The 27,973-nt window shown below is 38.9% G+C and overlaps 1 protein-coding gene across 2 annotated transcripts; it reads right to left on the reverse strand.

The window, feature by feature from the left end:
* LOC146318945 (uncharacterized) lies at nt 1-27,695 on the reverse strand. Of its 2 annotated transcripts, none has more exons than XM_084731172.1 (8): nt 27,562-27,695; nt 26,326-26,833; nt 19,490-19,631; nt 18,809-18,911; nt 17,345-17,383; nt 17,209-17,250; nt 14,922-15,216; nt 1-1,330 (listed from the first exon to the last, which is right to left on the reverse strand). In XM_084731172.1, exons 2-8 carry the CDS (start codon nt 26,510-26,512, stop codon nt 1,107-1,109), a joined length of 1,032 nt encoding a protein of 343 aa, XP_084587298.1. In that variant the 5' UTR covers nt 26,513-26,833; nt 27,562-27,695; the 3' UTR covers nt 1-1,106. The 2 variants fall into 2 exon arrangements, with proteins under 2 accessions (XP_084587298.1, XP_084587299.1); XM_084731173.1 differs by lacking the exon at nt 27,562-27,695 and adding an exon at nt 26,924-27,025.
* Nucleotides 27,696-27,973: the final 278 nt, after the last annotated feature.

Below are 27,973 nucleotides of genomic sequence, written 5' to 3' on the forward strand. Positions count from 1 at the left end.
ACACACCCAACGGTTGCGTAAGTGGTGTCATGACTTTCAATATCAATATGTGTAATTTGTGACACGGTTCAAACAGGATCAAAAAATTATCTTATCATTGACTATCACCATTGTTTCTCTATCGCTCTGGAGGAATCATGAACTCATGTGATCTAATGGGGAAGCTGATGTAAACAAGGTGGCTTGAAGTGGGGCACCAACTTTCTGCAGTAATACTTTGCAGCAAGAAATTAACAAAAGCAGATGAATTCAAGAGTCTGTATCAGAAAATGTTGAGTCATGGTCAGCACAGTTTGTCTCTTCTTCTGTCAGAACTGAGAGGTGAGATTTTAACTGTCAATTTTAATATCTGTCAACAGTAGCATGCTAGCTAACAGTAGCCTCGAGGGCGAGCCTTTACTGATGCTTCGCAACACAGTCAGCTGCCTTCGTCTTCTTGTAGACTCGTCTTTCTCTTTGGCTTGTAAAGTACTGATGTAATCACCCACATTTTAACTTGTAAATATCAAACATGTTTGAAAATCATCAGGACATCCCTGATGAGTCCATGAGCAGTTCAGGAGGTTTAAGACTGGACAGTAAACCACTTACATTACCAGATAATCTGGGCCAAACATTGGTACAGACCAAGGTCATGGACCTGTTTTCTCCTCCGATTCACAGGAGAGGTGAATCTAAGGTAAATCGACCTGAAAATCCTGTAGTCTCAGCCCAGCTTTAGAATAAGGGTGTGTTTTTCCACATGTTACACAAAGTGGAAAGCATCAACAGCAAGTGAATACATGTGATAATCATCTATTCCCTGGAAAATACATATACATTGCAATCAATTGCTTTGGAATTGTTTCCCACAAAGAGTGTTTACAGTACTGCAACATCCAAAAATAACAAAACTGTTACATTCAAGCATCTCCATTGCTGTGCTTTGGGAGTGAAAGCAACATTGTGAACTAAACAATTTCTTAGAGCCACCTTTGTATCTTTCCATCCCAACAGCCCACGGACTGAGGCTCCACATCAGGTGTCCAACATTGTCCAGTGTGGCGTTATTTGAATCACAGGGATGCGCGAAGCTAGGTGGGCACCTGTGCATCAGTGTGTGAGGATTACCTGACAGTAGGTGTGGTTGTTAGGCGCAAGTGGCTTGGCTTTGTGGGAAGTGGGGGCTTGATGCCACGAGGGGGGGTCTGCGTGGGGGCTGTAGTGTTTTCTACACTGAAGGTTTTCATCAGCTGAGCCACCCGGCCACGCCCTGAGCAGGTCGGTGTGCTCCCTGAAGACCCGGCCTCCTCTGGGGCAGCCCTCCGAGACGCTTCTGATGCACCAACATCTGCAAAAAGAGAGAGTCACATTTCCTTAAGAGTTCTAACATGTCTACAGCATCAGACTGGCTTATATCTCATAAAATTAAAATAAATTAAGAAAATAAATCGGTAATGGTGGTTAATGATAACTTCCATCCACTAAAACACTCATTTAAATTGCTGTGATTGCACAATATCACTATTATTACTATACCTTGTAATCTTCAGTCACTATCATTATTATTTGTGTACCAAGTCAAATTCTGCACGTAACACTAGTTGGACTTTTTTTTTTGTTTTGTTTTTTTGTCTGTTTTTCTATTTTTCTCCCTTTGTTTGTTTGTCCTTGTGTGCTTTTCCCCTGTTTCAATCAATGTTGTATCTGTAAAGTCACCATTGTTCTGTTTTCATAGAAAGAAAAGTGAATTTGGAAGGTTTGGAAGAAATAATTCAAAATTACAAATTTAAAACTACCACTTGCATTTTTAAAACTGACATTTGTGTCCAACATTTTCTCAAAGCATGAACATTATAAGACATTTCTTATAACATTTTCATATAGTGACCAAACACAGTATCAAAACCTGATTCATCAGTACAGTTTTAAAGAATAAATGAATAATAATAAAATACGTCAAAAACATCAGACAATTGGACATTTGTTAATGTAGCCAAGGAATGGACTCCGTGTTTTTAGGTACGTCTTGGCATCCTAAGAATCTGGATATGACTCGCTCATAACCTGCTATGTTCATTAAGAGTCCTTAATGTTTATGACAGGGGTCCACATGGGTTATGACAGTCTTATGCACACCCCTTCAAATAAAGTGTTACCATAGAGTTTAACTTTTGTTTGTGACTTTGTTGTTAGTAGTGCAGTGCTACACTGTGTATCTGCCATAAACTGTATTAAGTTCTTGAAAAACTTCCATAGAGGGATTTTAGTACACAATTATTACTTCATTTGCATTTTCTCTCTTTCTTCCTCTTCACTGTGTATTGTAGGATGATTTTCCAGGCTGTGCCTGTCACAGGGGGACCTTGTTTACTGTAAACTGCAGTGGTCAGTGTCTTGTTGCAGCAGGAAACACAACACCTTTTTGGAAGCTTTAGAACATGAAATCCAGGTAGTTGAAACTGATGTTCTCCTTATTTCTTGCTGCGAAAACAATGACGGTTACACATTCAGCACATCTATGCTACAGTATTGTTGCAAAAGCAGGAATCCAGTCTTCCCACACTGCTCGATCATTTCCCCTCTCCAAATACTGTGCCTACATTTTTCTTCACTCTTTTCTATCTTTTTTTTCCTCCTCCTTTTCATTCGCCTCCCTTTATCCCACTCTGGCTGAGCAGAGGTCATCCTCAGTGGAAGTGTAGTAGGGACACAGCTGGGTGTAGTTGGTGTGTGTGTGCACTTGCTGAGGTACTGTGTTTGGAAGAGGGTGTAATTGAGGGAGGAATGGAGGGAACAGGAGTAACGGAGGGGAGGGAGGGCCACAGGGACGGCAATGGAGAGCAGACAGACGCTGCTCAGACACCAGAAGGCTTGAGGAGCCACATATTTTTAGCGTCATCCCCGGGGGACAGAGATATGTGAGAGCGCCCGCGTGCACGGCGGCTACAGACGCACATGCAAGCTCACACACACACACACACACACACACACACACACACACAAATAAAGCGAAAACATGCACAAGCGTACACACACTTTCTAACAGTTGAATTTCAAAAGACACGCGCGCATTCTCGTGTTACATTCAGGGTCCGTGCGTGCTCACACACACACACACATAAACACAAACACGCACCTTTGCACAACCCTCCTGCTCATGGATTCAGTCACGCATGCAGCCATCTCTGACTAACACACCACACACACACACACACAGAGGTGGGGTACAGCCAAAACCACACAGGCACTCCTGGGGCCGGGAAACCTTTAAAGCTCTTGATGTCTTGCAGGCATGAAAAGGAGAGACCTAAAGTAGCCTTTAAGGTTGTGTTATTGTTTATTGTTGTTTACTCTCCTTTCTCCCCTCGCCCTCACTCTTCTCTTGCCCCTTCTCCCTGTGGCTCCAACACCTCCCTCCACCCTCCTCTTCATCTCTTCCTCTCCCCCTGTCTTGCCCTGCCTTCCTCTGCCCCCTGACCCGCGGTTCCTGTGTTAATGTCCTCTTGCCGCGCTGCGTGGGCTTGCCTCTGATTGTCTCGTTGTGTTGTGTGGTCACCACGGAAACCTTGGATAGGCTCCAGCAATTGAGGCTGACACACATTCAGGCACGCACCGAGCACACACGCAGACAGACACACACGCACACAAACACAGATGCAGGCACATACACACTCGTGGTCAGAGAGTTTTTTGAGCTCAGAGCCTCGGTGCAGGTCTGAGTGGAATGCTTAATAGAGAAACGGAGAGATAGAAAGAGAAGGAGAAGGAGAGTTGGTGTAATGGGTATGGACTATTGCAAAGACATAATAAAATTATATACATACAAATATATTACTATATAGGGCTGGGCGACATGGCCTAGAAATAATATTTTTGGCTATTCTGCAATATACAATATATATCTTGATATACACATTTTCTCTAAAATAACATACCATAAATTTTCAGATTCCTGCGGATGACCACCGTCCTTAATAAAGAGCCTGGATCTGCTCATGGTTTCTGCCAATTAAAATGCAGTTTTTCCTTGACACAGTCGCCTCAGTGCTTACTCGTGGTGGGAACAGTTGGGTTTATAAAGAGTAAGTTCCTGCTGTGTTTGCCCTGAGATAACTTTGTTATGATATGGCATAATACAAATAGAAATGGAATACAATTCAATCAAAATAGTGCAAACATATGATGATCTTACAAAATATGATGCATTGCTGTAGACTAAACTACCCAAAAGTATATAAAATAGTTACAGTTAACACAACCAGTAAAACGTAACATACACATCAATACAATAATAATGAATCCAAAAACATCATATATAGATAATAAATACTGACAGGAACCATTTCACTGCATTTTGATTACTTAAAGTAAATTTTGCTATAATACTGGCTGCACAATATGGTAAAAAAAAGGACGTATTGAATTATTTTCACTGAAATTGTGATTGCGCGATACGATTAGTGGAGAATGATCATGTTTTTTTTTCACCCGGAGAACAAGGTTTTTAGACCAGAGCATCTCTGCAAAACTACCATACTTCATTATAATTCTGTTTTCACACATTTCTTCTTTTTCAAAACCTGCAATTACTGTAGGTTCTGATTGACACAAAATCAAATGCCACGATATTTTCAGGGATGGTGATCTCACAATGAGATTTTTGATAAATGATCATCAGTAATGTAGATATAATGACTAAATGGGTAAAGGCAAATTATAGAACAGCTAGAACTGTAAATTCAAATTACATCACTTTACTGTAATGCAGCCTTTAAAACCAGGAAAATACACTTAAAATACATAAGCCCTGATACATACTGTATATAATGAGAGTATTTCTTGAAGCAAAGCCTAATATGTTCTCACAGGTAACCTGACTAACCTGTCTTAACACACCCAAAAAAATGCTCACGGCCCCACGCCTTTCTGCCTGAAACTCTCCACAGCAGCTGCACTCTCAGCTCCGTCAGCAGAAACAGTCATTAAAGCTACCTGTGAAAACACCTATTAAAATGAAAGAGAATCTCTGCGTTAAATCACTCGTCAAGATTGATTAATCTCCCATTTGAGCTTTCATACACCACTCCTCACATCTCAGTCCAGCTCGTAAACGTACAGGGGAGGACAAAGAGGAGGGGGCGGGAAGCGGTGTCACTGACCAGGCTAGCACAAAAATTAAAGACCAATCTATCTCTTTAAAGACCTCCACGTCTCTGGCAGAAAGAGAGGTGGGGTGGGAGGGTGGGGGGGCAGAAGTGGGGCAGAGGGCAGAATTCCCGAGCAGCATGTCTGCGGACTGAAGGGCAGGGAGGAGAGTAGGTGTGTGTGTGTGTGTGTGTGTGTGTGTGTGTGTGTGTGTGTGTGTGTGCGAGTAAGGGCGGGTGGGGGGTGGGGGGGGTGCTCCTGTGTGGGGGCTGGGGCCCCTGTCACTTATCAGCTCTGGCTGAGCGTCGCCCAGGGCTAGAGTCGGGAAGCAGCGCTGGAATGTGTGTCCTTCCCTCTGAAGGTGAAGAGAGAGGAGAGGAAAGCCGGCCGACAGACAGAGCGGGGTTTATAAACATGAACACACGCGGACACATATGAACACATACCGCCAGCTGCTGGAGATTGACACACTTTCATGCACACATGTGCTCAAATCATGCCATAAATGACACACACACGCTAACGCACAACACATATTTCTCAATCTCCAGGATTAGTTCCACATTCACTCTTTTACACTGACTACACGCTCCACCTGTTATCTGAAATATTACATAGTTCACGTTCATTTCTATACAGATGACACACAAGTGTATCATAGTGTCAAGTGATCGGTTTGTCTCAGTTTTTATAAATTTTAAATGAAAAACAAAAAAAAAAAAAATAAATATATATATATATATATATATATATATATATATATATATATATATATATATATCTGAGCCATACCTCAAAGGAGGGCACAGACTCCTTTTTCCACTTCTAGACTATACCTCTTTTTTCTAGTGCCATATATAATGAAACGGCCTGTGATTTGCATTCATCTGCCTTGAGTGATGTTGCTCCCAGAATGCTTATCAGTGGATCTGGCTTGATGCTATTCTGGAGGATGGTCATAAAGAGCAGAACAACATACCCTCATATGTGGTGCATTTATTACAGGTAGAGGACACCTCAGGGGTCTCTTCGGAATAATTTGACAAAGTTAAGTTTGTACACCCCTACAGCTTTAGTCATAGCATCTCTAGGTTTAGCTCTACATTCACTCTTTTACACTGACTCTACACACTCCCCATACTATCTATCTGAAATATTACACCCTTCACTTTCGTTCTTATGCAGATGACACACTACTTTAACATAGCATCAAGCATTAGCCTCAGCAGGTACATTAGTTTAAACAAAATTTCACAGTCATTCCCCAGAAAAAAGGTTCCTGCTGAAAGGGGAAACTGATAAAGTAAATTAAGGTCCAGTTGCAACATTGACAGCACAGAAAATACCTCAGGCAACAGACACTGGAGAGAAAAATGGTGTAAAAGAGGAATAACTAATTAGCTAATTATTTGCACAAAGTAAATAAACACTGTTTTGCTTGAAATTGCATGATTTAAAGTAGCTATGAGGATTTTTTTAAAAAAAAGAATGATTGTTATTATTGAAACCAGTGAACTACAGCATAGATGAAGTAAGTAAAGTTAGGCTTGTGTTGGGGTGGGTGGATCATTGGTTGATGTAAGTCAGTTCCATTTCTAAGCTAACATTAGTTAATACACTGTCGGCACTGTTTGGGAGCTGAAAAGAGGCACTTGGGAGCGTGGACAACTGTTACATCTTTTATATTTTCCCAGAGAAGAACATCCCAAGTCCTTTATAGATACTAATCAGTCCACAGACTGTCCACAGTCCACAGGAAGGTCTCATTTTTAAAAATCTTCCTTACAGTGTGTTCACACATTGGCAATTAAATTCATTAATACACGTAAAGTGCGTTACATAGAACCTTTGAGTGATTTTCTTTACACACGGATTTCTTATACTAGTAACAAACTTGAATCCAAATGTTTTTTGAGAAAGCACAAATAATGCAATGAAAACAGATATTTCTTCTATCCAAAATTGCTTGTTATTATTCAGAAAAAAGTGAGCTCCATGATTACCTCAGCAGAGTTAAAAAAAAAACAAAAACGTTTGCTTCTATCTTAATTAATTACTGACTTATTGCACCAGGATCATTACCTTCAAGAGAAGGATGTGTTTTTATATTTGCATATCTTCTCTGCAGAGTTTCTATTTCCAATGGAAAACAGCATCTTTTGATTTATACAACATTTTTTTCAGTTTCTAATTTTTCAGTATGCCCCAGTTAAAGGTGGAGGTGGGGCCTTCAGACAGTTCATAAACCTTAGTTTAGCTAAAAGTAAAAAGAGACAGATGAAAGTACGGTGGCAGGATGTGGGAATATATTTTCATGATTAATTATATGCCAATATTAAATCATTTTGTTGCTTTGCAGGGAAAACAACTGCATTGCCAATAAACATTTGAAAAGATTTGAAAATAACCATGCCTAATTTTGGTCTGCTATCTGAATACAGATACAGAGACACATACATTTGTTGATTGAACAGATACAGATATAAATAGTGACGTCTCTGGGCACCTCTTGACAGCACAGCTTTTAGTAATAGACACTGAAAAAGAGGGATTAGTAATTAGCAAATCATTTGCAATAAGTAAATAAACATTGTTTTTGCCTAAAATTGTATTATGTATTATTTATTATATCTATACAATTTATTATTTTAATCAGATGTTACATTAAAGTAAATATTAAAAAGTTAAAATATCTTGAATCCTGTATTTCTGACAACAATAAAGAAGATTACTTCAGGTGAAAGTAAAAACATATATCATCTACTAACTTGACATTTGACAACTGCATCTTGACAATATCCGGAGCAATTTGGTGATACAGTTTTAAAAAAGCACTAGTTTTAGATCAGTTTTTGTCACGGCATCCAATCTCATATACACCTACTTGAATTCTCAAGTGTCAGAACAAGTTTAGTCCAGCTCCAATGGGTACATGTAAATACACACGAACGCCACTAAAGCAGATCATTAAGTTCATCTTCTACGACTGTTGTGTGGGCCACGGTCTCTGCTCACAGGATGCAGAAATCCTTGTCATTACCCACATTCAAAAGAAAACAGCTGAGGCATGAGCCTTATCCTAGCCTGCCTCCTCCTCCCCTTGGAACGAGCTTCCTGCCATTGTCAAGGACAGACACTCAGTCAGTATTTTCTGTCCAGAGTCAAGACACATTTATTCAGCACTGTGTTCGGCCCACCTCAACTCCCACCACACCAGCTGTTCCTTTCCCTTCCCTTTCCCTTTCTTTTCCCTGCGTTCGTCTGTTATCCGCTGCCCTGGCATTGCCCACTGATCTCGTATCCAGCCACTAATGTGGGTGCAGGCTCACACACAAAAACACGCCCATGCTACCATGATTTATTGGAAACGTTTCTTTTGGTTTCTTCTCTTCTATCCAGATTTTAGTCATTTGTGGTCTGTGAAACTGTTGATCCCGATCCAGTTGATAAATCACCTTAAAAGCTCTGAGCTCATGGCACATGCCTACACAAACAGATTTCTTACTTGACGGTAGCAGAACAAAAATTCCCCTAAAACGCTGCTCGGTTATGATATTCTATGTTCAGCCCAGTTTAATAATATCAGTAAATATCTGCAAACAGGATCTCACAAATATTTCCAGGATTTCGCTTCTTCATGACATTATTAAGAGCTTGTTAGCTCTCTTGTGTCTGGCTTTTGGAGAGATTTGCCCGGACTCCAAAATCTACAATGAACTGCCAGGAATGTTCAGAATGAACCAGATAGTAAAGGGAGGGAAGAAAAAAAAAAAAACAGAAATAGTTTTAGGATTGATTTTTTTCTTCCATTCAGCTTTCTTTAACAAACACTAGACAACATACAGGCAAAAGAACTCAACCTTGAGGAGTCTAGTGGAAATTCCTTAGACCCAGTAATGTTGTTTCCCATAAACTTTTCTGATTGAAATATCATCTATCGGCCCAGTGGATGAAATTCAACTTGGTTGCTAAGACTTGCATGTCGGGATATTTGCATAATTAGCATAATTAGCTCATTATCAGGTAAAATAAATAAGAAAACCAAAAATTGTCAAAGACTTCCCAGAGCAAGTTCATTTTAATGTTAATGACCTGCAGAGTGCATGTAAAATATCAGAAAACATTTCTACCCCCCTTATCATGCCCTTATTAATCATCAATGACAGCATATTTAATGAAAACATTTCTTTTTTAGGGTGTTTTTTTTATTACTAGTAATATTTTATTACTGTGGTAGCAGTAACATATTGGACTGAGAGGATACACTTATGTCCCAATTTGATACTATCACAATGCTTGTGTGCCAGTTTCATATATATTGTGATACTTAAGTATTGCAATTCAATATTACAATTTACTGCTATTCTTGTTTGCTTTTTTAACACTAGACCATGGGAAAAGTTTAGTGACTATATATCATGATTCTAAAAACAGTGCACATCACATCAGTCCCTCTGGATTTTATTTCAGCGGTGAAGCTTATTTAAGTGGTAAATAAAATTATTGTATCTACATTTATCTGTTCCTTCTCATCAAGCTAGTGCCATAAGAGAAGAATTGATAAAATAAGATGTTCGGACAAAATGAAAAGAAGTTTTAGGTTTGACCACTTGAGGCTGAGTGTCAGGTGTTGAACCCAGAGGAACAGATTGAGTTAGCAAAAAGAAGTCAGTGGCAATTAGTTTGTTTCCACAGAGGAAATATCCCCAAAAGTCTGTGCACATATGTTGTGATTGTGATGCTAATTTCCCTTAGCGCATCAACGGGAATTCCAACTTGTTAGCATCAAGCTAATAGACTAAGTGCTACTTATTTATATATATATATGTGTGTGTGTGTGTGTGCCCGCACATGCGTGTGTGTATCAATTCAGCTATTATAAATCAATTCAGAAATTGTGTAGAAAAAAAAAAATTGCTATACTTAATCAATAATCATTTTCCCCCCACCCCTGGTAAAATAATAGTAAAAAAAATAATAGTATTAAAAAAAGAACAAGCAAAAAACAATCCTCCTGCATCAAGGAGGTTAAATGATTGCTTGCATTTGCAATAATACCTAAACTGTTCATGTTGGTAAACCTACTACAAGAATTTTGTGAGAAACTTTCTGAAATTAAAGCTCATCAGGTGGGTGACATTAGTTATAAAATTTCAGGAGCTGTTGCTGTGTGTTTGTGGTGTGGATGTGCTGTAGGATGAACATGTTTCCAGCAGAGGGACCCTATGGAAATGAGTTTTTCTATCCAACTTGACTTTTTTTTCCTACAGTATCTCAGTCTTCCACTGGATGGTGCTAACTTCACCCTCACACTAACCATTTTTCTACATATCTGGGTCACTGTATGGTGAATGAGTGAGCGTGGTCAATTCATGAAACTGGCTGCTGTGTTCAGACAGGATGTCTGGGAATCACAATGACAAGAAGCCAGAGGTAATCTGCACAACACACTGGAGGACATTTAAGAAAACAGTATTCATGTCAAGGCCCAGGATATCTGTTCTGAAGAAAAAGCCTGAAAGATCTACACAGTGAAAATCTGCATGGACGAAGGCTGAGATATGCAACTGGCACAGACACAAAGAGAGAAACAAAAAGACAGACCAGCATCACACTGCACTAGTTTGTGAAAAAACTGAGTCAAAAGTTAAAAAAAAAACTGTTTAAATGTAAATGCTTGTAATGGGTGCAGTTAACTGCCCAGTTTTGCCACACAATTAATTACAAATTACAAAGTTATCTGTTCTTACTGGTTTAATATCAGCAAAGGCTACTAAATGACACAGCCAACACTGTGTGAGGCCAACACAAAACCCAATATAGATCAAATGGTTAAACTCTTAGGTGCCAACAATGCAATGCAACAACAAAAAAATCAAACTATTTTCACATGTTGCTGTATCTTAGATGTATGGATTTATGTTGCTAAACACATGGAAAAATGAGAGGTATTGTTGCCAAGATAAAGGAGAAATATGTAATATATTTACTGTGCTAAATCATAAAATGACCATAATATGTCATGAGAGATTATAAGAAAACATTCAAGTTCAAATACTGGCTTCTCTGACAACAAATTTCTGTTATAGCCCAGGACATCTGTTTCATGTCTATTAGAGTTTAAATTAATGCCAAATGCTCGTTGAATGACTTAGTGTCTGATTATGAGTCGTAAGAAATCATTAATAAACCAGAAAGAGTAGATGTTTATAACTATATTATATTAATGGAGTCTGGCAGGTAGAAGACAGACAGTCGGACTCAAACTCCAGAGTGTGTGTTTTCAGAGTAGTGGACTTTTGTTTTCACCAGAACAGGCTAAGCTTTACATCGACAGACAGTTCACAGTTATAAACAGCTGATCAACTCACAGCGTAGGACACCTTGTTGCCTGTTATTGTTAAAATATAGTATTGTATTCATATTTTGGTGCAGGTTCAGTGTTCTGGCAGACAACCTGTTTGAACTTCAAGTCTGGGGAGGAGTGGGTGCGGGGAAACAATTCACTTCAACGTAAAATTGTATATTAAATAGGCATCAATCTATTTAAACTACCATCTATGGCTCTAACTCACGTTTTGGACTGCAGAACTAATTTTTAAACACCTGGACATATTATTTAAATATTACTTACGTATTACTCCTTTAATTTTTGTAAAATTATCTTATTATACTCTGTTTTCAGGTGCATGGCCTACTAATTATGCCAAATAAGTTAATAGGCCTGTCATGATAATTACATTTGTTGTACAACATATTGCCCATGAATAATTGCAATAAATGATATAATTGTCACTTTAAGATCATTTTATGCCACTGATTTAATGATAATATAACAGCATAATAATGCAAGTAGACCCTTTCACAAAGCAATGCAGTTTTAATTCTTAAGAATAATGTGTCTCAGCATAGTTTTTGTTTTTCCTGCTCATCTAGATTTTAGGCGCTGTGAAAAAATGCTTGTGCCCACATCTTGTGATGGTAGGGAAAACCCTGCTGTTTATTCTGGCATCATGTTACCTAAAATGTTGGTAAAATTCTGTTTTCTTTATTAGCAGACAAGAAGTGATAAAAAACAAGAATGTTAAAACAAACACAGCAGGGACTGTGCAGGAGAAGGGCCTTATAAAACCTCCCTTTTAGGATTTACATTATATCCTAACTATGGACATTCCTTCCTTAACATCACATAGAATATGTAGAATAATATCGAAATCAAAACAAATAGTAATAATTTTCATGTGAACACAACAGGCAATAGTGAGGCCACGTCCACATATTGTACGATAAGTTGATAATGTAATTATCATAACAGGCCTATGAATAGCAGTGAAAATATAAGATTTTAATTAAGTTAAATATTACCATTCTCTGAAAAATATATGACAGTTAGAGACCATAAAGTTTTGTGTGGTTCCTGTATCTCATTTCAGCTCACATTAAATTAAAAAAAAAAAGGAGGACCAGTGTTCTTTCCTATATCTGTCTGCTCTCTGGAATCAGACTTCGGTTAAATGACTGTGCGACTGAGTCAACCAGGAGTGTTTCGTGACATTTTCGCTGCCGACATGCACCCATAACTATAGAGAAGCTACCAAACAAGCAGGTGTGTGGGAGCGATGTGGTACCGCGACACAAATCCCAGTCACATAAGCTTTTTTCCCCTCCAGGCTGGCCTCATTTTGCTCTGCCAGTCCATAAAGATTCCAGCGGGCTGAGGCACTATTTGGCGAGCACATTAGGTTTGGGGAAATAAATCCTTCTTCCTTGCTGCAGTGCTGAGAAACCTATCTGGTATGAACTTTGTTCACACTGGTTCAGCTCAGCACTCCACGGCCATTACAACACTATAAGAAGGAGCAGTGGAAAAGGGTTCTCTTGTTGGCACAGAGGTGATCGTCATGTAGGTTATTGCATTATTGTGGACTCAATTTACAACCTACATCTGTGTCCTGTCTCTCTCCAATATGTAAGATCTGACTAAAAGAACATAAGAGAAGTTCTGGGATAAGCTTCATGTTAGGCATGTCTCTATTAGCTGTGTTTATTCATGATGACACCAGCAATCATTAATATTGCTGTTTGGGTATTTCTATTGATTAGCCAGCAAGTGAAAGACTGTGGAGAGAAAAAAATATTAGCTCCTTTAATTCACATTGAGGAAATGTTTATTTATTTATTTTCAAGACCCTACTAAGGACGGAAGGATTGATTCTGCAGGACTGATACTTTGATACTCAGAAGCTACTCATTTGATATCAGTTCCTTTGAAATAATATCTGTCACATCTATCACATATGTCACATGACAATGGAAACCTGTGACACATGAGAACTGAATGCACAGTGGTAGACAGTCACGCATTCACATCAAACTCATGAGAGATGGCAGAAAGGAAATGTAACATGTTGTGGTGCTACTTTTCAACTGTAAATAAAAGTACAGCAAGATGCACCACTTGTGAATTTAATCATAGTGTTGTTGTTCAATACTAGATGTTTTAGCACATTGAACATTTTTATTTAATTGTACACATATTTGCTTTTGTAATAAATTTGTTATTAATGGCAAGTATATGTTATGAATTATTATAGTTGTTTTATTTTTTCATTTTTATTTTTAATTTTTGTTTTGTTGTTAAGTGGCCAAAGTGAGTTTCTGGAGTGGGTTTGCTTGTTTCAGTTTAATTTTTGTTGTTTAAAAATGTTTCATTTTTTATTATTATTATAAGGTGGGTGTTTCTCAGGGACAAGATTTATGAGCAGAATTCGTCAGATTTTTCATTAGTGTATAATCAAATAAAAATAAGAATTGTTTGTTTGTTTGTTTGTTTGTTTTCATTTCCTCAGAATGAGCTGTTTATATCCACAGTTGGTGCAGGTCCTCTTCCATGGAGGCGGCCATGTTGCACTGCCATGTTTCTACAGTAGACCAGAATAGACCTTCAGAATGGCCTTTTGGCATTTTGTGCACACATGGATGTTTGGAAGGGGAGGGTGCAGTGAGGTGTTTGCAGTCTGCAAGCTTACGGATAGATGGCACTAAATTCTCTGCACTGGTCCTTACAGAAGCTCAGAATAGATCTCTTATTACAATACAAACAATACTTGGCGAAGGCCAGTGACTCACAGTCATGTAGACATTCCAGTCTCAATAAACAAATGCACCAATGCCTCCTCATTTTTGTTGTGTTGACAAGTTTTGCAATTGACAAAAAACATTCCCTCTGTATTTTTATTTTAGTTTAGTTAGTTTTGTAAGTGCACACTACTGTTTCAGTTAGTTTTATTTTTTTCTCAATTCTAGTTGTGTATTTTTATTTCAGTTAACTTAAATGTTTTTCCACCCCTTTTAATTTCGAGTTTAGTTTTAGTTAACTATATTAACCTTGCAACAACCTGAAAGTTAGGAGGCTGAAGAAAAACAAGAAGATATTTATTATTTTATGTATTTGTACCATGTATTTCTGTAAAATACTGAGTTATTTTTACCCTCATTAGCACAAACATTTCTACTTAATTGTATTTATATTTACTTTTATAACCGATTTGTTATTAAGGCCAGTATGTGTCCGTGATTTTTCAGTCTTTTTCTAAAACTTACCCTTATCTTAAAAAATCACATACCCATTTAAGAAATAATCAGTGTCCATATTGGTATTGGTATCTGTATCAATATCTGTATCAGTATCTGCATTGTTTAAATTGTAACAGAAGATATCAATATCATATCAAATTAAGAAAGTTTGTTACCACCCATCTCTAACCCTTACTGATGCTGCTATGCTCACTCACCTTTCCCGCCCTGTGATTCCTGGGGCTTCTGGGGCTCTTGTGCGCGCAGGCCAACAACTTTGGTGGGCGCCGTCGTTCCAGAGTCTATTTTGACAGTGCTGCTGGGGGAAGCTGACGGTACGGCGGTGGCCAGCCTCAGATTTGCAAGGCCCGGTCTCGTGTTGACAGAGCCTGGTGCTGCATTTGCAGAAGCTGGTCTCACATTGACAGGGCTAGCTCTCATGGGAGGCCGGGAGCAGATGGAGGACTGGGGAACTGACTTCTCCTCAGTCGCACTGGCTGACTTCAACTCGGGCTAGCAGAGGAAAGAGTGACAAAGGAGGACAGAGGAGCACGATCAGTGTTGACGGCTAATTCACATACAGTGGAATTACTGTCATGTTTGATTAAATCACTGGATAAATGATTCACCAAATTACAGTTCTCCAATGACTGCGCTGTGCCATAATGAAACACACAGAACTATGACCACTGATTAAGAGTTTAAGGATGTGTGGAGAGAAAATTATAAGGTGACTTGGAAATCAAACTGCCTCGCTAATCTTCCCTCCTGATCTTTACGCCTTCTTAATCAACAATCTCACTCTCTCCTCCTCTCTCAGGCTGGCTCCTTCCCTCTCTAAATCAACTGGAGAAAACCTGCAGCAGCGCTAGCAACAGCCGCCGCTACATCTGCAGCACCAATCCAGCCCCCTTCCTGTCTCCAGACACAAATCACTCTATCCACAAATGAGACAAGCGACAAATTAATGAATCTTGGGTCGCGCTTCATTTAGCAGTACACTAATAAGACATAACAAGCTGTACTTTGTACCAAATATGACAAAAAAAACAATATGTTATTTATTAGACAATATGTTATTTATTAGACAATTATTAGACTGTTATCAGAGGATAATTAAGAACACAACAGGACACAACTGAACTGTAAACTAAAGAGAATTATTTACAGTTGATAGACACTTTAGTTAGAGACTTAAAACCCTTTAGTTTGCAGTGCATTTCTGTTGGAATTACCTTCTAATAAAGTCTAATAAGAGTCTAAATAATACCCTGTAGTTCACAGTTCACTTCTGTTGTAATGTGTCCCTAATTGCCCTTTGATCATGGTGTAATAAAGGGTCTAATACTGTCTAATAAATAACATATTATTTCTAGTATTTGCCTAATTTTATACAAAATCTGACTTGTTGCGTCTTATCAGTGTACTTTCAGAGGTATGGTGTCTAATTAGGGTATGGCTGGGTTTGCAAACTGACTAATAAAGAACATATTTCTCAGTTTTGTCAGATTTAATACATAAGTACAGCTTGTTACACCTTATTAGTGTTCTGTAAAATAAAATGCCATCAAATCTTGCACAGGGAGGCTTAGGGTCTGATTTCTTGGCCGTCAGACCGGCCAAACCTCCTAAGGTGTGTGTGTTCATTGCCACAGCAGCATGGGTTGGCCAGAGATGTGTTGGGGCCTGTCATATAGGGAGTCTGGTATAGATATAAGAAGTGAGGGAGAGACATTTCCTTCTGTGGCAAAGAAGAGGAGGGAAAAATAGAGAACAGAGGAGAGCTCACGCGCCCAAACCTCAGGAGACTATCCCACAATCCCATCCATCTGCGACTGACGCATTCTCTATCTCTGGCGTTTTAATTCCCTGATCAAGTTCATCAACCATCTGTTCTAGGGCAGTCCAGAAATCCCGCCTTGCCTCTGTGATTCAGCTGTTCTCGCCGCGCGTGTCACCTGAACACGCACACACACGTTTTTGCGTGCACGTAAACACAGAAGGAGAAAGAAAAGCAAGGCGAAATAGAGAGTGCACGCTCCCCAGACAAACCCAAGGCTGGAGTGATGATGGAGCCAGTGGGAGGACAAGTCAGTTCAGCTGTTCCCGGGAGAGAGCTACGAGGGGTGCGGCGGCTCAGACGAGCGAGGAGAATGCTGGGAGAAAGATGATCTGCAGAGAGGCTGGGAGCGAGGGGACAGCTGGCCTAACCACCATTTCCTGTTACTCACAGAGGGTGGGACTGCCATGAAAAGACACGCAGGCACTCTAAAGCCACATTTCAAAGAGCTGAGGAGCGGATCCCTGTCCTGTTAATCATGCCGTGCTGGGACATGTGAGGCCGTGTCATATAATGTGTTGTTCAGTGCAGATGACACCAGGAAATACACAGTGATTTCCTTCATAAAGCATCTAAAATGTATATTTAGGGGACTAAAATATCTCAAAAGTGGATTGCAGCAACTAAAAAGAAAGAAAAACACATACACTTTGATTTACAAGTACCTTTTCTGCTGCTGGAGGTGATGAATGCTCACTCACTGACACCTGTGGGTTTAACAAAGACATTACATGAACATTACAGACCATGATGCAACCCAAGCTCAGAGCTCAGCTATAGCAGGCAGTTACTTCAACTCACCGGCAGAGGGAGTAAAGTGCTCGTCTCCTCACATTTCCCCTGTTGGGAGAGACAAAGTGCCATGTTAGATGATACCAGAGGCGACACGTCATCCCTCCTCAGCTGTGACTCAGTTCAGCACTTTGAATGAGTAGGAGCTGGAGAGTTAATTAAGAGTTGATCATCACATAAATAAAGAAAAATGCAAATTCATAAAAGCATTTCTGTGCGCTTGGGTACAGTAATGTGACTGCAGGAAATATCAGTGAGCGGCTGCTGGATGCTCGAGTTTCCACTGAGTGAGCAGCGTGCAGCTTTAGCTCAGAGAAGCATCGCGGTCAGGCCAGATGAGACCGTCCACCCCAGCTCGCTCTGGCTGGCTGGCAGTGTGTGTGCACGGTTGCCATGACAACGCAGCAAAATCTCTTTTTAAGATAGCGTGAAAAAAAAGAGACGCCCCCCCCTTCCCTCCAACTCTAAAATCAACAGCTCACACACCGCCAAGTGCACACACACACACACACACACACACACACAAAATATCACCACCCTGGAAATTATGCACAGTGAATTCTTCTTTTGACACAATGTAGAGGCTGAAATTAACAGAGATTTTTTTTTAACGTGGATGATTGATTTTCAACACCTATTCTCAAAAGTCTTATCGAGAGTTTTTGTGTTGTTGTTTTTTTTAAACTGCACTGCGGGTAAGAGAAGTGGAAATGAAGAGATGGAAGTGTTTAGACAAAGAATTTGTTGAAAAGAAAATATTTGAGGACAAAGATATTACAAGAGTTTAGTAGAAGTCTTTTAAAAATATCATTACGTTCATATGGCCAAAATAACTCAGGATAAAGTTATTATAGTGACATCTATAGAACATTTGAAAAAGAATATGATATCAGTCAAATCTTTAAGTATATTTATTGTGCATTTTCTGTCATTTTTGGCAAATGGATTACACTCAAAATACAAGTGTAGGGAGTAACCATAACTTGCCAAAAGCATAGAAAAAGAGCAATCATACTTAATGGACAGTGAAAAGGTGTGTGGGGGTGAGGTGGAGATGTCAGAGTATACAGTATGTTTACAAGGTTAACATGATACTAGTATTTCATTTTTAAAGGTGCTATTGATAACATTGATAACGTTCAGCCACTAAAGGTCGCAGTCCCTGTGCCCCTTTCCATCCAGCTCCAGTGGTTGCCAGGTTGTTGTAGTGTATACCCAGGAATCAAATGTCACAAAACATTTATTTTAGACCTGTCAAAAGTTTTTAATTATTCACAATTAAAGTCTTTCTTTCTTTTTTAGGGATATTTTTATTCCACAACTTCTCCGTGGATGTATTGATTTTTAAAAATGAAAATAAAAATATTATAAATAGCACCTTTAAATATCACAGTTATTGTCAATACTGGTAAACTGTGACATCCAGTACATAAACAGAGTAATAATGTGATGCGATTGCAAGCAGCTACACACCTTTAAACTGAGTGAGATTCCAGGTTGTATTTTAGGAGGGAAGCTTTCTTTCTCAGTTCTGACAGGTTCTGTGGTTTTTCTGTTCTTCAAGATAGTTTGATGGCTGCAAAACATAATCAGAACATGTCATATTGCTAATATATGTACACAGTATACATATTCTCCCAGATAATGCAAAACCCATAGACTTGCAGTCTGTAAAACAAGACATAATATCTTATAATATCTCTAAAACTAATACAGTGAAAACACTAATGGATTTATTCATGTTACATAATATTCCTGTTTTGAGCTGCAACAATTACTTGAGTAATCAATTGGTTGTTGACTATTAAATTAATTGCCAATCACTTTGATAATCGATCCAATGTTTTGAGTAATTTTCTAAGAAAAGTAGCCGGAATTCTCTGATTCCAGCTTTTTATATGTAAATAATTATCAGGTTTCTTTAGCTCTCCATGACAGTTAACTAAATATTTTTGGGATGTGGACAAACGAGACATTTGAGGACATCTTCTTGAGCTTTGGGAAGCACAAAATTTGTCACCCTTTTCTGATATTTTATGGACCAAACAACTAAATGATTAATTGAAAATCAACAGATTAATCGACAATGAAAATAATCATTAGTTGCAGCCCCATTCATGTTCATGTTTTATATTACAAAGATGTATTACTTACTGTGTGTTGTTCTGAAGACTCGGTGATTTCTTTTCTCCAAATCCTGAGATGAATCTGGAGCTCAGCTCATCCACCTCGCCGATCACAATGACCGCCACGTCTCCATCCCGGCCGAGCAGCCAGCTCACAGTCTTACTGTTGGCTAGAGGAAACACAGAAAAAAACTGAAATTGACACTTAACAAAGTTTTTGATGTAATATGTGCCCTTTTCAGTCTTATCAAAATTTAACAAATACTTTCTTTGACCTTTTCAGGAGGTTGAAACTGCAGTCATGATTTGTAAACAATTATTATGAAATACTGAGATCTCTCAGATAATCAGCTGTAGCTCTGTTCATTCCAAAACAAAGCTTATCACCAGTATATCAGATAAGTCCAGGCCGCTGTTTTGGTTTACAGACAGAAAGGAGCAGCAGCTGCAGGGGCCAAAGCAGCAGACCACAAATATGAGACAGGACCTTCATATAGATGATATAAACAGAGCTGACAGGGAAATACCCTGTCCTCGTTTTGTATAAATATACTTGTCAGGCTCTTCCATTTACTGTTTTTATTTTCAATCCCAATCCATAAAATAAATGAATTCAGGAGCCATATTACACAAACTTCCTATCTTGCAGATCCTGTCTTAATTATAAATGAACTGTTTCTAAGTCAAGGTTCCTATCTTAACTTACTAGAACGAGAAAATGTGCATCACACAATCATTTTAACTTAAATAAACTCTCCTAACTTTAGGATAACTTTTAAGATGTTCTAACGAATCACTAAACACCAAACACTTTTCCACATGCAGTTTTAGCTAATTTACTAACTAGTTAGTTGACAGTAGTGTCCACCAAAAGTAGCTAATAGTAATATTGACCAACAGCAGATAATGGTAATCTTAGTTAACAGTAGCTAATGGTAATCTACTCATTGTTTTTGATCAATTTTTTGTATGATTCAGTATGTTCCAATGGTAAAAAAAAAAAAAAAGGTTACTTAAGATATGTTAAAGTTATGTTACTTAGCTTGGCGAGATTAGAAAAGTAGTGTTGGTTGCTAGCTAACAGATATAAATGTTTATAAGAGATGCTCGATTAAGTAGACATCTTTAATCATTTCTAATGTGAGATAAGATAGGATGAAATAAGATAAGATAGGAAGTTAGGATTTGCTTCGGTCATACCAAATTGTTAAAATACCCATCTTAGACTGATCCTATCTTAATCTCAGACTTAAGATAGGAAGTTTCTGTAATATGGCTCTTTTTACACTTTCACTTGGCTTCTATTTATCTGTCTATCTTTGTGAGGACATTGAGTCCTCAGAAACTTTCACCACATCATGCCGCTGCCTTGTGACTATATTTGGGAGTGAAGTAACTTTATAGCAATAAAACAGCTCACATGGGCTCAAAGGGTGAGAGCTTGTTGGGTTGAAAACAGGATAACATACTGTACTCTCAGAGTGAACTGGTTTTGCCAGCTTGCCCTGTGAATCGCATTCTCGCAGGGCATACCAGGATGACGATGAAACCACAGCCGTCAGAGCCTTGATAAACAAGCTATCAATCCAAACTGACAGCTACAACCCACAACTCCAGTGTCAGGTGCAGGTGAGATGAATCCTGCCAGGTGAGTGTAGGGGCATTCAGAAGACATTGCATTTAATATGTTGGCGTAGATCCCAGGTCTTACTGTAATAGGCACTGTCATAATATAAAATGTAGATTACAGTTAAGCAGTACACAGTTTTTACATGTTTTACAGACTTGTCACTTTAGTTTTATTTGATCTGAATTATCCCTTTTTTTCTTTTTCTTTTTTTACTTTGCATCATCATGCCACCTTCCCAACATCAAGACAGATTTCCATCAAAATGGATGGAACAATAACATATAAAAGATGACTCATTGGTATCCATGGGTGTATATGACAAATGACAGACGTAACAAGATGAAAACCACACAAAAGACGTAACAGGACGAAAGCAACGTATATGACACAACTAGACAAATACAAGGCAAATAGCATAACAAGAAAAAAGTAACGCAAATAGTATAACAACACAAAAATGACATAAAAGATGTGACAAGACAAAAACAACATAAGTTATGCAACCAAACAAAATGAAAGAACCAGACAGATAACACAAAAGATGTAATAAGACAAAAGCTTTGCAAAAAACCTAACACAAAAACAACACAAAAGACATAAAAACAACAAAAAAGATGTAACAAAATATAAATGACGTAACAAAACGACCATTTAAGACATATCAAGACAAAAACTGTAAAAAAAAAAAAAAAAAAAAACTAAACAAGACAGAAACAACATAAATGACATAAGAAGAGAAAAACAATGTAAAAGATGTGACAAGCCAAAAATGACAAAAACATAACAAGACGAATACTTTGTGAAAAACTTAACAAGATAAAAATGAAGACAAAAATGACGAGAAAGAGACTCCAAGGAGACAAGGTGAGGTTCAGTCAGCTTTACTCAGAAACAGCTGGTAGAAATGTCCTTCAGAAGGCTACTTTTTACTTTTAAACTTTGAAAAAAGTTGAATCAGTACTTCTACTCTACACAAAAATCTGTATGTCTGCTTGAGTAAAAAAAATGTGTGTACTTTTGCCATCTCATGAGCATAAACATGGCAGCATAGAGTCACAGAGTTCTTAAAAACAAATTACCATAAAGTCAGCCTGACCACAGCAAAAGTCTCATGATGAAAAAAAAAGCCACAGGCTGAAACCGTTAACAGCGGCCGAGAAAAATGCCGGCTTCATTCTGTGCATAAAAACAAACTTAGCATATGAGCTCTCCCACAAGGCCATCCAGATAAAATCAAACTCTCTCTTTGTTTTGCCAAACACATACATTTCCTGCACGCTTCCTGTTTCACCTCCTGCTAATTGTTTGAAGGACTGAGTCCTGACTCACTTCCTATTTTTACACAGAAACACGAACTATCCACCATTTCCTCTGCACTATATAGACGGGGAGCCTGTGTGTGGAGAGGAGCTGTGACCATGTGATCTCAGCCTGCAGTCTCCATCCAGCCTCCTAAGGACAGCTGCATTGGTCATTAAGAGATAGAAAGAGCACTGTTCTCTCACTCTGCACCACAGTTCATATAGTAAGTGCTTTGTTATTAGCCAGGACAAGACAGATCATGTTACTATGTCAATCACAGTTAATGCACCAACTGCAGTGTGCTGTTAATTTTTCTTTAAGTCAGTGGTTGAAGAAGTGTTCAGTCCATTTACTTAATACTGGGGCAGACAGTTTATTTTTGGTGGAAAAGTTCCATAATAACCTTTGAACTTAATGTAATTCAATTGGTCTAAGAGAAAATTATACTTCTCCTCCTCGTCAAGCTTTATGATGGGAGACTTTGGCTTATCACAGATCAGTAAAACAGGTGATCGTTGAATCTTATTCCCAAAACATCAGTATTTGACGACCTGGGAATGATTCTTAACAATCAACTATCTTTCTCCAGAATCACTTACCTTACCTTTGAAGGTCTGATGTGTAAGATTTATGGGGGTTTATTGGCAGAATACGGCAGAACTGGAATATAATATTCATGAGTATGTTTTTATCAGTGTGTAATTACCTGAAAATAAGAATTCTTGTGTTTTTTTAACCTTAGAATCAGTCCTTTATATCTACAGAAGTTTGCAAAGTTGCCCCGCCATTTTTTGCAGAAGAAAGAATTTAATATTTTAAATTCCTATCACTTTTTTTTAAGTTGGAACAACTAGGGAGGAAATGGGGTTGGCTTTTTTGATTGATTGTAGTTTATAGTGATTTTAGTTTAATTATTAATTTATTATCTTCACAAGAAAAAAGTCAACTTTCTATGTGTTGGAAAAAGTCCTGTTTTCAGCTTTATGGCAATGCATTGTCCAGCTAATCCAAGATCCAGACAAATGTAGTAAAAAGTACAACATTAGTCTCTAAGATGTATTGGAGAAGAAGCACAAAGTTGCATAATATGGAAATACTGAAGTACCGTGAATTTGTACTTAAAGGACCAGTGCACAGGATTTAGTGGCACCTAGTGAAGAGCTTGAAGATTTCAAGCACTTTGCCTCACCTTCCCCTTCCAAGCATGCAGTAGGAACTAAGGTCGCTGAGGAAAAAATATTAAAGTCCAGATCTAAACCAAGTATTTGGTTGGTCCATTCTGGGCTACTGTAGAAACATAATAGTGCAACATGGCGGCCTCCATAGAAATGGACCACGTCATCTGTAGATATAAAGTGCTCCTTTTAAGGTAACAAAACACAGCAATTATTATTTTCAGGTGAGTAAAAACTTACGAAAATATACTTATGATTATAATATTCCAGTTACCATATTCTTCTAAAGAGATTTCCATACGTTTTTCATACTGTACCTTTAAGTACAGCACTTGAGTAAATGTGTGTTGGTTTGTCACAGGATTTCTTTGGAATATAAAAATAGGGCAATTTGTTTGTTATGTCAGCGTCATCACACCACGCATTTCTCATACCAGCACTTGCTGCCACCAAAGAGAAAATGCAGACAGGCAAGATTCTGCAGTATGCGTCAAACCAGTTTCAGGACAGACTAGCAGCCTCCTGAGTTTCTGGTTGTTTTGTTTGGTTTGATTGCTGCATGTAAGCTATTGACTCCAACTGTGGCTTCTGAGCAGAAGCCAGTTCCCGATAAACCCATTTACCATCCACACTGCCTGTGCATTTCCCCCTTGCAAGCATTTTCTTTTAGGTCTTGTCGTCTCTGTCTATCGCACCGATGTTTTCATCTGCCATCTCTTTTCCATCAAACACACGTTCCAGACATGAGTGACACCTCTGACCCAGTGAATATTTTTCTCTGTCGCTCTCAGGCTCACATCGCGTGATGTGACTGGGAACAAAATGATCTAAGTGAGAATCTGACAGTAAAATATGTGTGTGTGAACACATGCACACATTATGTTGCACCAAACTTCAAAACTGTCTTAAAATGAAGAAAGACTCAATTAAAAACTCTCTTAAAACTCAGTTTTTCTGTTTGTCTGCACCAAAACTTTAAACAGCAATTTAAACAGTGATCCCATATCAACTTTAAACTTATTCTTGAGGTTTGACATGGCAGCCTTAACATGGGCTTATTTTTTTAAGTTAGTTAGCAAACAATGTAAACTTTTGTAAACTTTTTAGCAAACTGGCAAACAGTGTAAGTGTTTTTATTTTTAATTTTTTTCACTTTTTATTTATGCCTACTATCATTTGCGTAAGCCAGCATCTTCTTACTGATTAAACTAAACTAAAAACTAAATTTGTGTTTCAATCAATAAAGTTGGATTCATTAATGGGAGATTAGTTTTTACTTGTGCAGCAGAGCTGTGCTTAATTTTGAATCTGGGTGTACTTATTTTAAACCTAGTTTTGCTAAACTCTGTTGTAAATCAGGTCTCAGCCCCTTAATACACTCATTTCATGGCGAATATTATTTTACCACGACATCTACTTTGCTTGTGTAAATGTTAACATCATCTGTGAGTGTGATGTTAACATTTATTCACCAACGTCATCAATCTGCTGTAACTGTTTGGGAATTCAGATATAAATAGAATTTTACGTAAGTGAAGTATAAATGGTCTTTGCTTTCTGTCTGTATCATGCTGCACGTCAGCATCTTCCTCCTCCAAGTCATTTCTACAACATGACAGACACGTTAATGTGCAGCAGCTGGTGTTTGTTAGCCCAAGTTTGTATTCTAAGGAAACTTTAAACTTGCCAAATGGACTTCAGGTAAGTGCTGTGCCTGTCTTGGCAAACAGCTGTTGAGATGACGGGGAACATGAGCTACAGAAGCGACAGTATTTTCAGCAGCACGGGACGGTTGTCACAACTGATGCACACATTTCTGCCGGTAATTCACAGTACACCAAACATCTTGACTGAAAGGATTCAGAATATAATCCTGCAAAGGGGAACAGATGGTTTTCTGTCAAAAGCTTTGTTTAAAGGGACAGTTCACGCCAAAATCAAAAATACATATTTTCCTTCTGGTCTGTAGTGGTATTTATCCACCTAGTTTGTTTTGGTGTGAGTTGCGTAGTTTTGGAGATATCGGCCATAGAGATGTCTGCCTTCTCTTGAATGTAATGGAACTTGATGGTGAAAAATACATTTGAAAAACTCAACAGTAATGTCTCTTTCCAGAAATCATGACCCAGTTACTCAAGATAATCTGCAGACCTTGTTGTGAGGAGTTTAGTTTGTTTGAAGGAACTATTTTCTTTCTACCATCTGCCTACAGAATCACCATGCAGAAGGAGACATGTAACTACTCATGGATGAGAGGCTCATGACCCAGGGTGTAAACATTAAAGATGTCCTCCTCCACTGAGCTGTAACTTCTCATCCATGACTAGAGGCACATTTCTGTCTATGCAGTGATATGGTTGGTGGAGGGTAGAACAAAAGTAATTCTTACATCTAACTTCTCACAAGAGGGTCTGTGGATTATTGTGAGTATCCGGGCCATGCTTTCTGGAAAGAGACTTTGCTGTTGAGTTTTTCAAAAGTATTTTTCACCACCTAGTTCTATCATATTTGAGAGAAGGCAGACACGTCTAATATCTCCAGAACTCAGAAAGTCACTCAAAAGCAATCTAGATGGATAAACAGCCCTACAGGTAACAGGAAAAATGTGTTTTTGACTTTGGGGTGAACTGTGCCTTTAATCGTGTGATGGTCAGTATCTTGACAAACCTGAAGCTGCACCCTGTCACACTAGATGAACAGGAAGAAGAAAAGTTGACAAATAAAGGTGAGGTGGTGGGGCTGGGTTGCCGTGGTTACCTTTTTTTGGCTTTGTCCGCTTGCACTCAGCATCCCCCCCTTCTCTCTCCAGTTTCTCCTCCCGCTCCTTCCAGCGCCGCACCTGCTCCTGGCGCATTTTCAGGAACAGAGTCTTTTTCTGGTCCTCGTTAAGAGCGTCCAGCACATCAGGGTCGATGTACATGTCCTTTAAAATCTGCTGCAGCATGTTGGCAGCTGAACGGCGGCGTTAGCCTGGTACCACCGGAGGGACGGGGTGCTGTCCTTTGGCCAGCAGCTTCTTGAGGTGGACAGTGAGGGTTTATAGTCTCATGTCATTAGACATCGACTTCCACAGCTTCTTTATCCTAAAAACTCTTACTTAAACACATGAACTCTCAAGGTGCATGCTCATCCTCACACACACTTTTGTACATACTGTACAATCACACACACTCACAAAATCTAGTTTCCTTTCTGTGCTGTGCTGACACTTCCCCACCCTAGGACGTCAGTTTGCTTTGTCTTTGGAGGTCATCATTGGGACAATCTACAAGAAAAAAAGAGAAAACACTTGAAACTAACATTTGGAGCATTGTGGTTTACCCTACATTTCTCTTACAGTTGCAATTCTCCCCACCTTTGTCACATTCAGAAACTTTTTCCTTCTTGTTATTCCTTTGGAAAGCTTTCAGTCGGCTATCTTGTCCCTCCCTACATGAATACGGAAGAGCCCAAAGCCTGTTTCTAAACTGACAGCAAGACTGTAGCCAAGAATGGGAGGAGATTACTGAAGGAATGGGACTGTTTCTGTCATCAGTAAACCCACCTCCCTCCTCCTCCCCCTCCCCACCACCACACATCCCTTCCCAAAATCCATGTTCCTTTCTCCCCCTAAAACTCCCATGAGATAGCGGCTCCATTTTAACATGGTCAGTTTCAGGTTGTAAGAGAGAAAAAAAACCTAACAAAACAAAAACAGGGTCACAGCCCAGAGCAGCATGAGCCAGTTTCTCTAACAAGGGGATTGAAATGGACTCCTCCAATCACAGTGGGTAGTTAAACAATGGCTACCATATAAGCAGCACTTGGAGGGAAAGAAAGCTTGTCTCAGACTGAGAACTATCACACTGCTGGAATACAGATTGGTGGCTACTAAACACGTTGTAGGGTGCACAGAAGGAAACCCAGGAGAAGAGGGAGAGTGGACAGAGAAAGTGAGTGATACGAAGCCAGAGGGAGTTGTAAGAGAAGGGTAGAATTCGCTGAAGTACTCACAGTGGGATGTAGACAGCCGCTCCACAGCAGTGTATGCTAACTAAGCTGAGAGAGTCAGAGCGCCTGTGGGTCCTCCTCGTCTTTGTGTGTGTATGACTGGGCTGATGACATCACAGCATTCCATAATCTCTCTCCCTCCCTCTCTGTCTCTCTCTCTCTCTCCTACACACACACTCACTCTCTCTCTCTCACACACACACACACGCAAACACATGCACTCACACACACTTTATTTTTTTTAAAAAAAGGGTGAAGAGAGCAGTTCAGGAAGCTGACCTCACACATTAAAGAAGTTGTAAAAAAGAAAAAGAGTGGAAAATCACTAAATCTTAACTTTCAAAGCTCATTTTCCATCACTGCTCTCCGACTCACAAAACAACTGGTTTGAATGGAAAAATAAAGTTCTTGCAAA

This window comes from Lutjanus erythropterus, chromosome 11, assembly GCF_056507025.1.
Source record: "Lutjanus erythropterus isolate fLutEry1 chromosome 11, fLutEry1.hap2, whole genome shotgun sequence".
NCBI classification, from domain to species: Eukaryota; Metazoa; Chordata; class Actinopteri; order Lutjaniformes; family Lutjanidae; genus Lutjanus; species Lutjanus erythropterus.

Bases quoted from the DNA above. Each gene is read 5' to 3' on its own strand.
- LOC146318945 (XM_084731172.1), bottom strand. From the start codon at position 26,512: ATGCTGCAGCAGATTTTAAAGGACATGTACATCGACCCTGATGTGCTG. The intron at 15,217-17,208 runs GTACTTGTAAAT...TTCCTCTGCTAG, and splicing joins CACCTCCAGCAGCAGAAAAG to CCCGAGTTGAAGTCAGCCAG. The intron at 1,331-14,921 runs GTGAGTGAGCAT...CTCTTTTTGCAG, and splicing joins GGAATCACAGGGCGGGAAAG to ATGTTGGTGCATCAGAAGCG.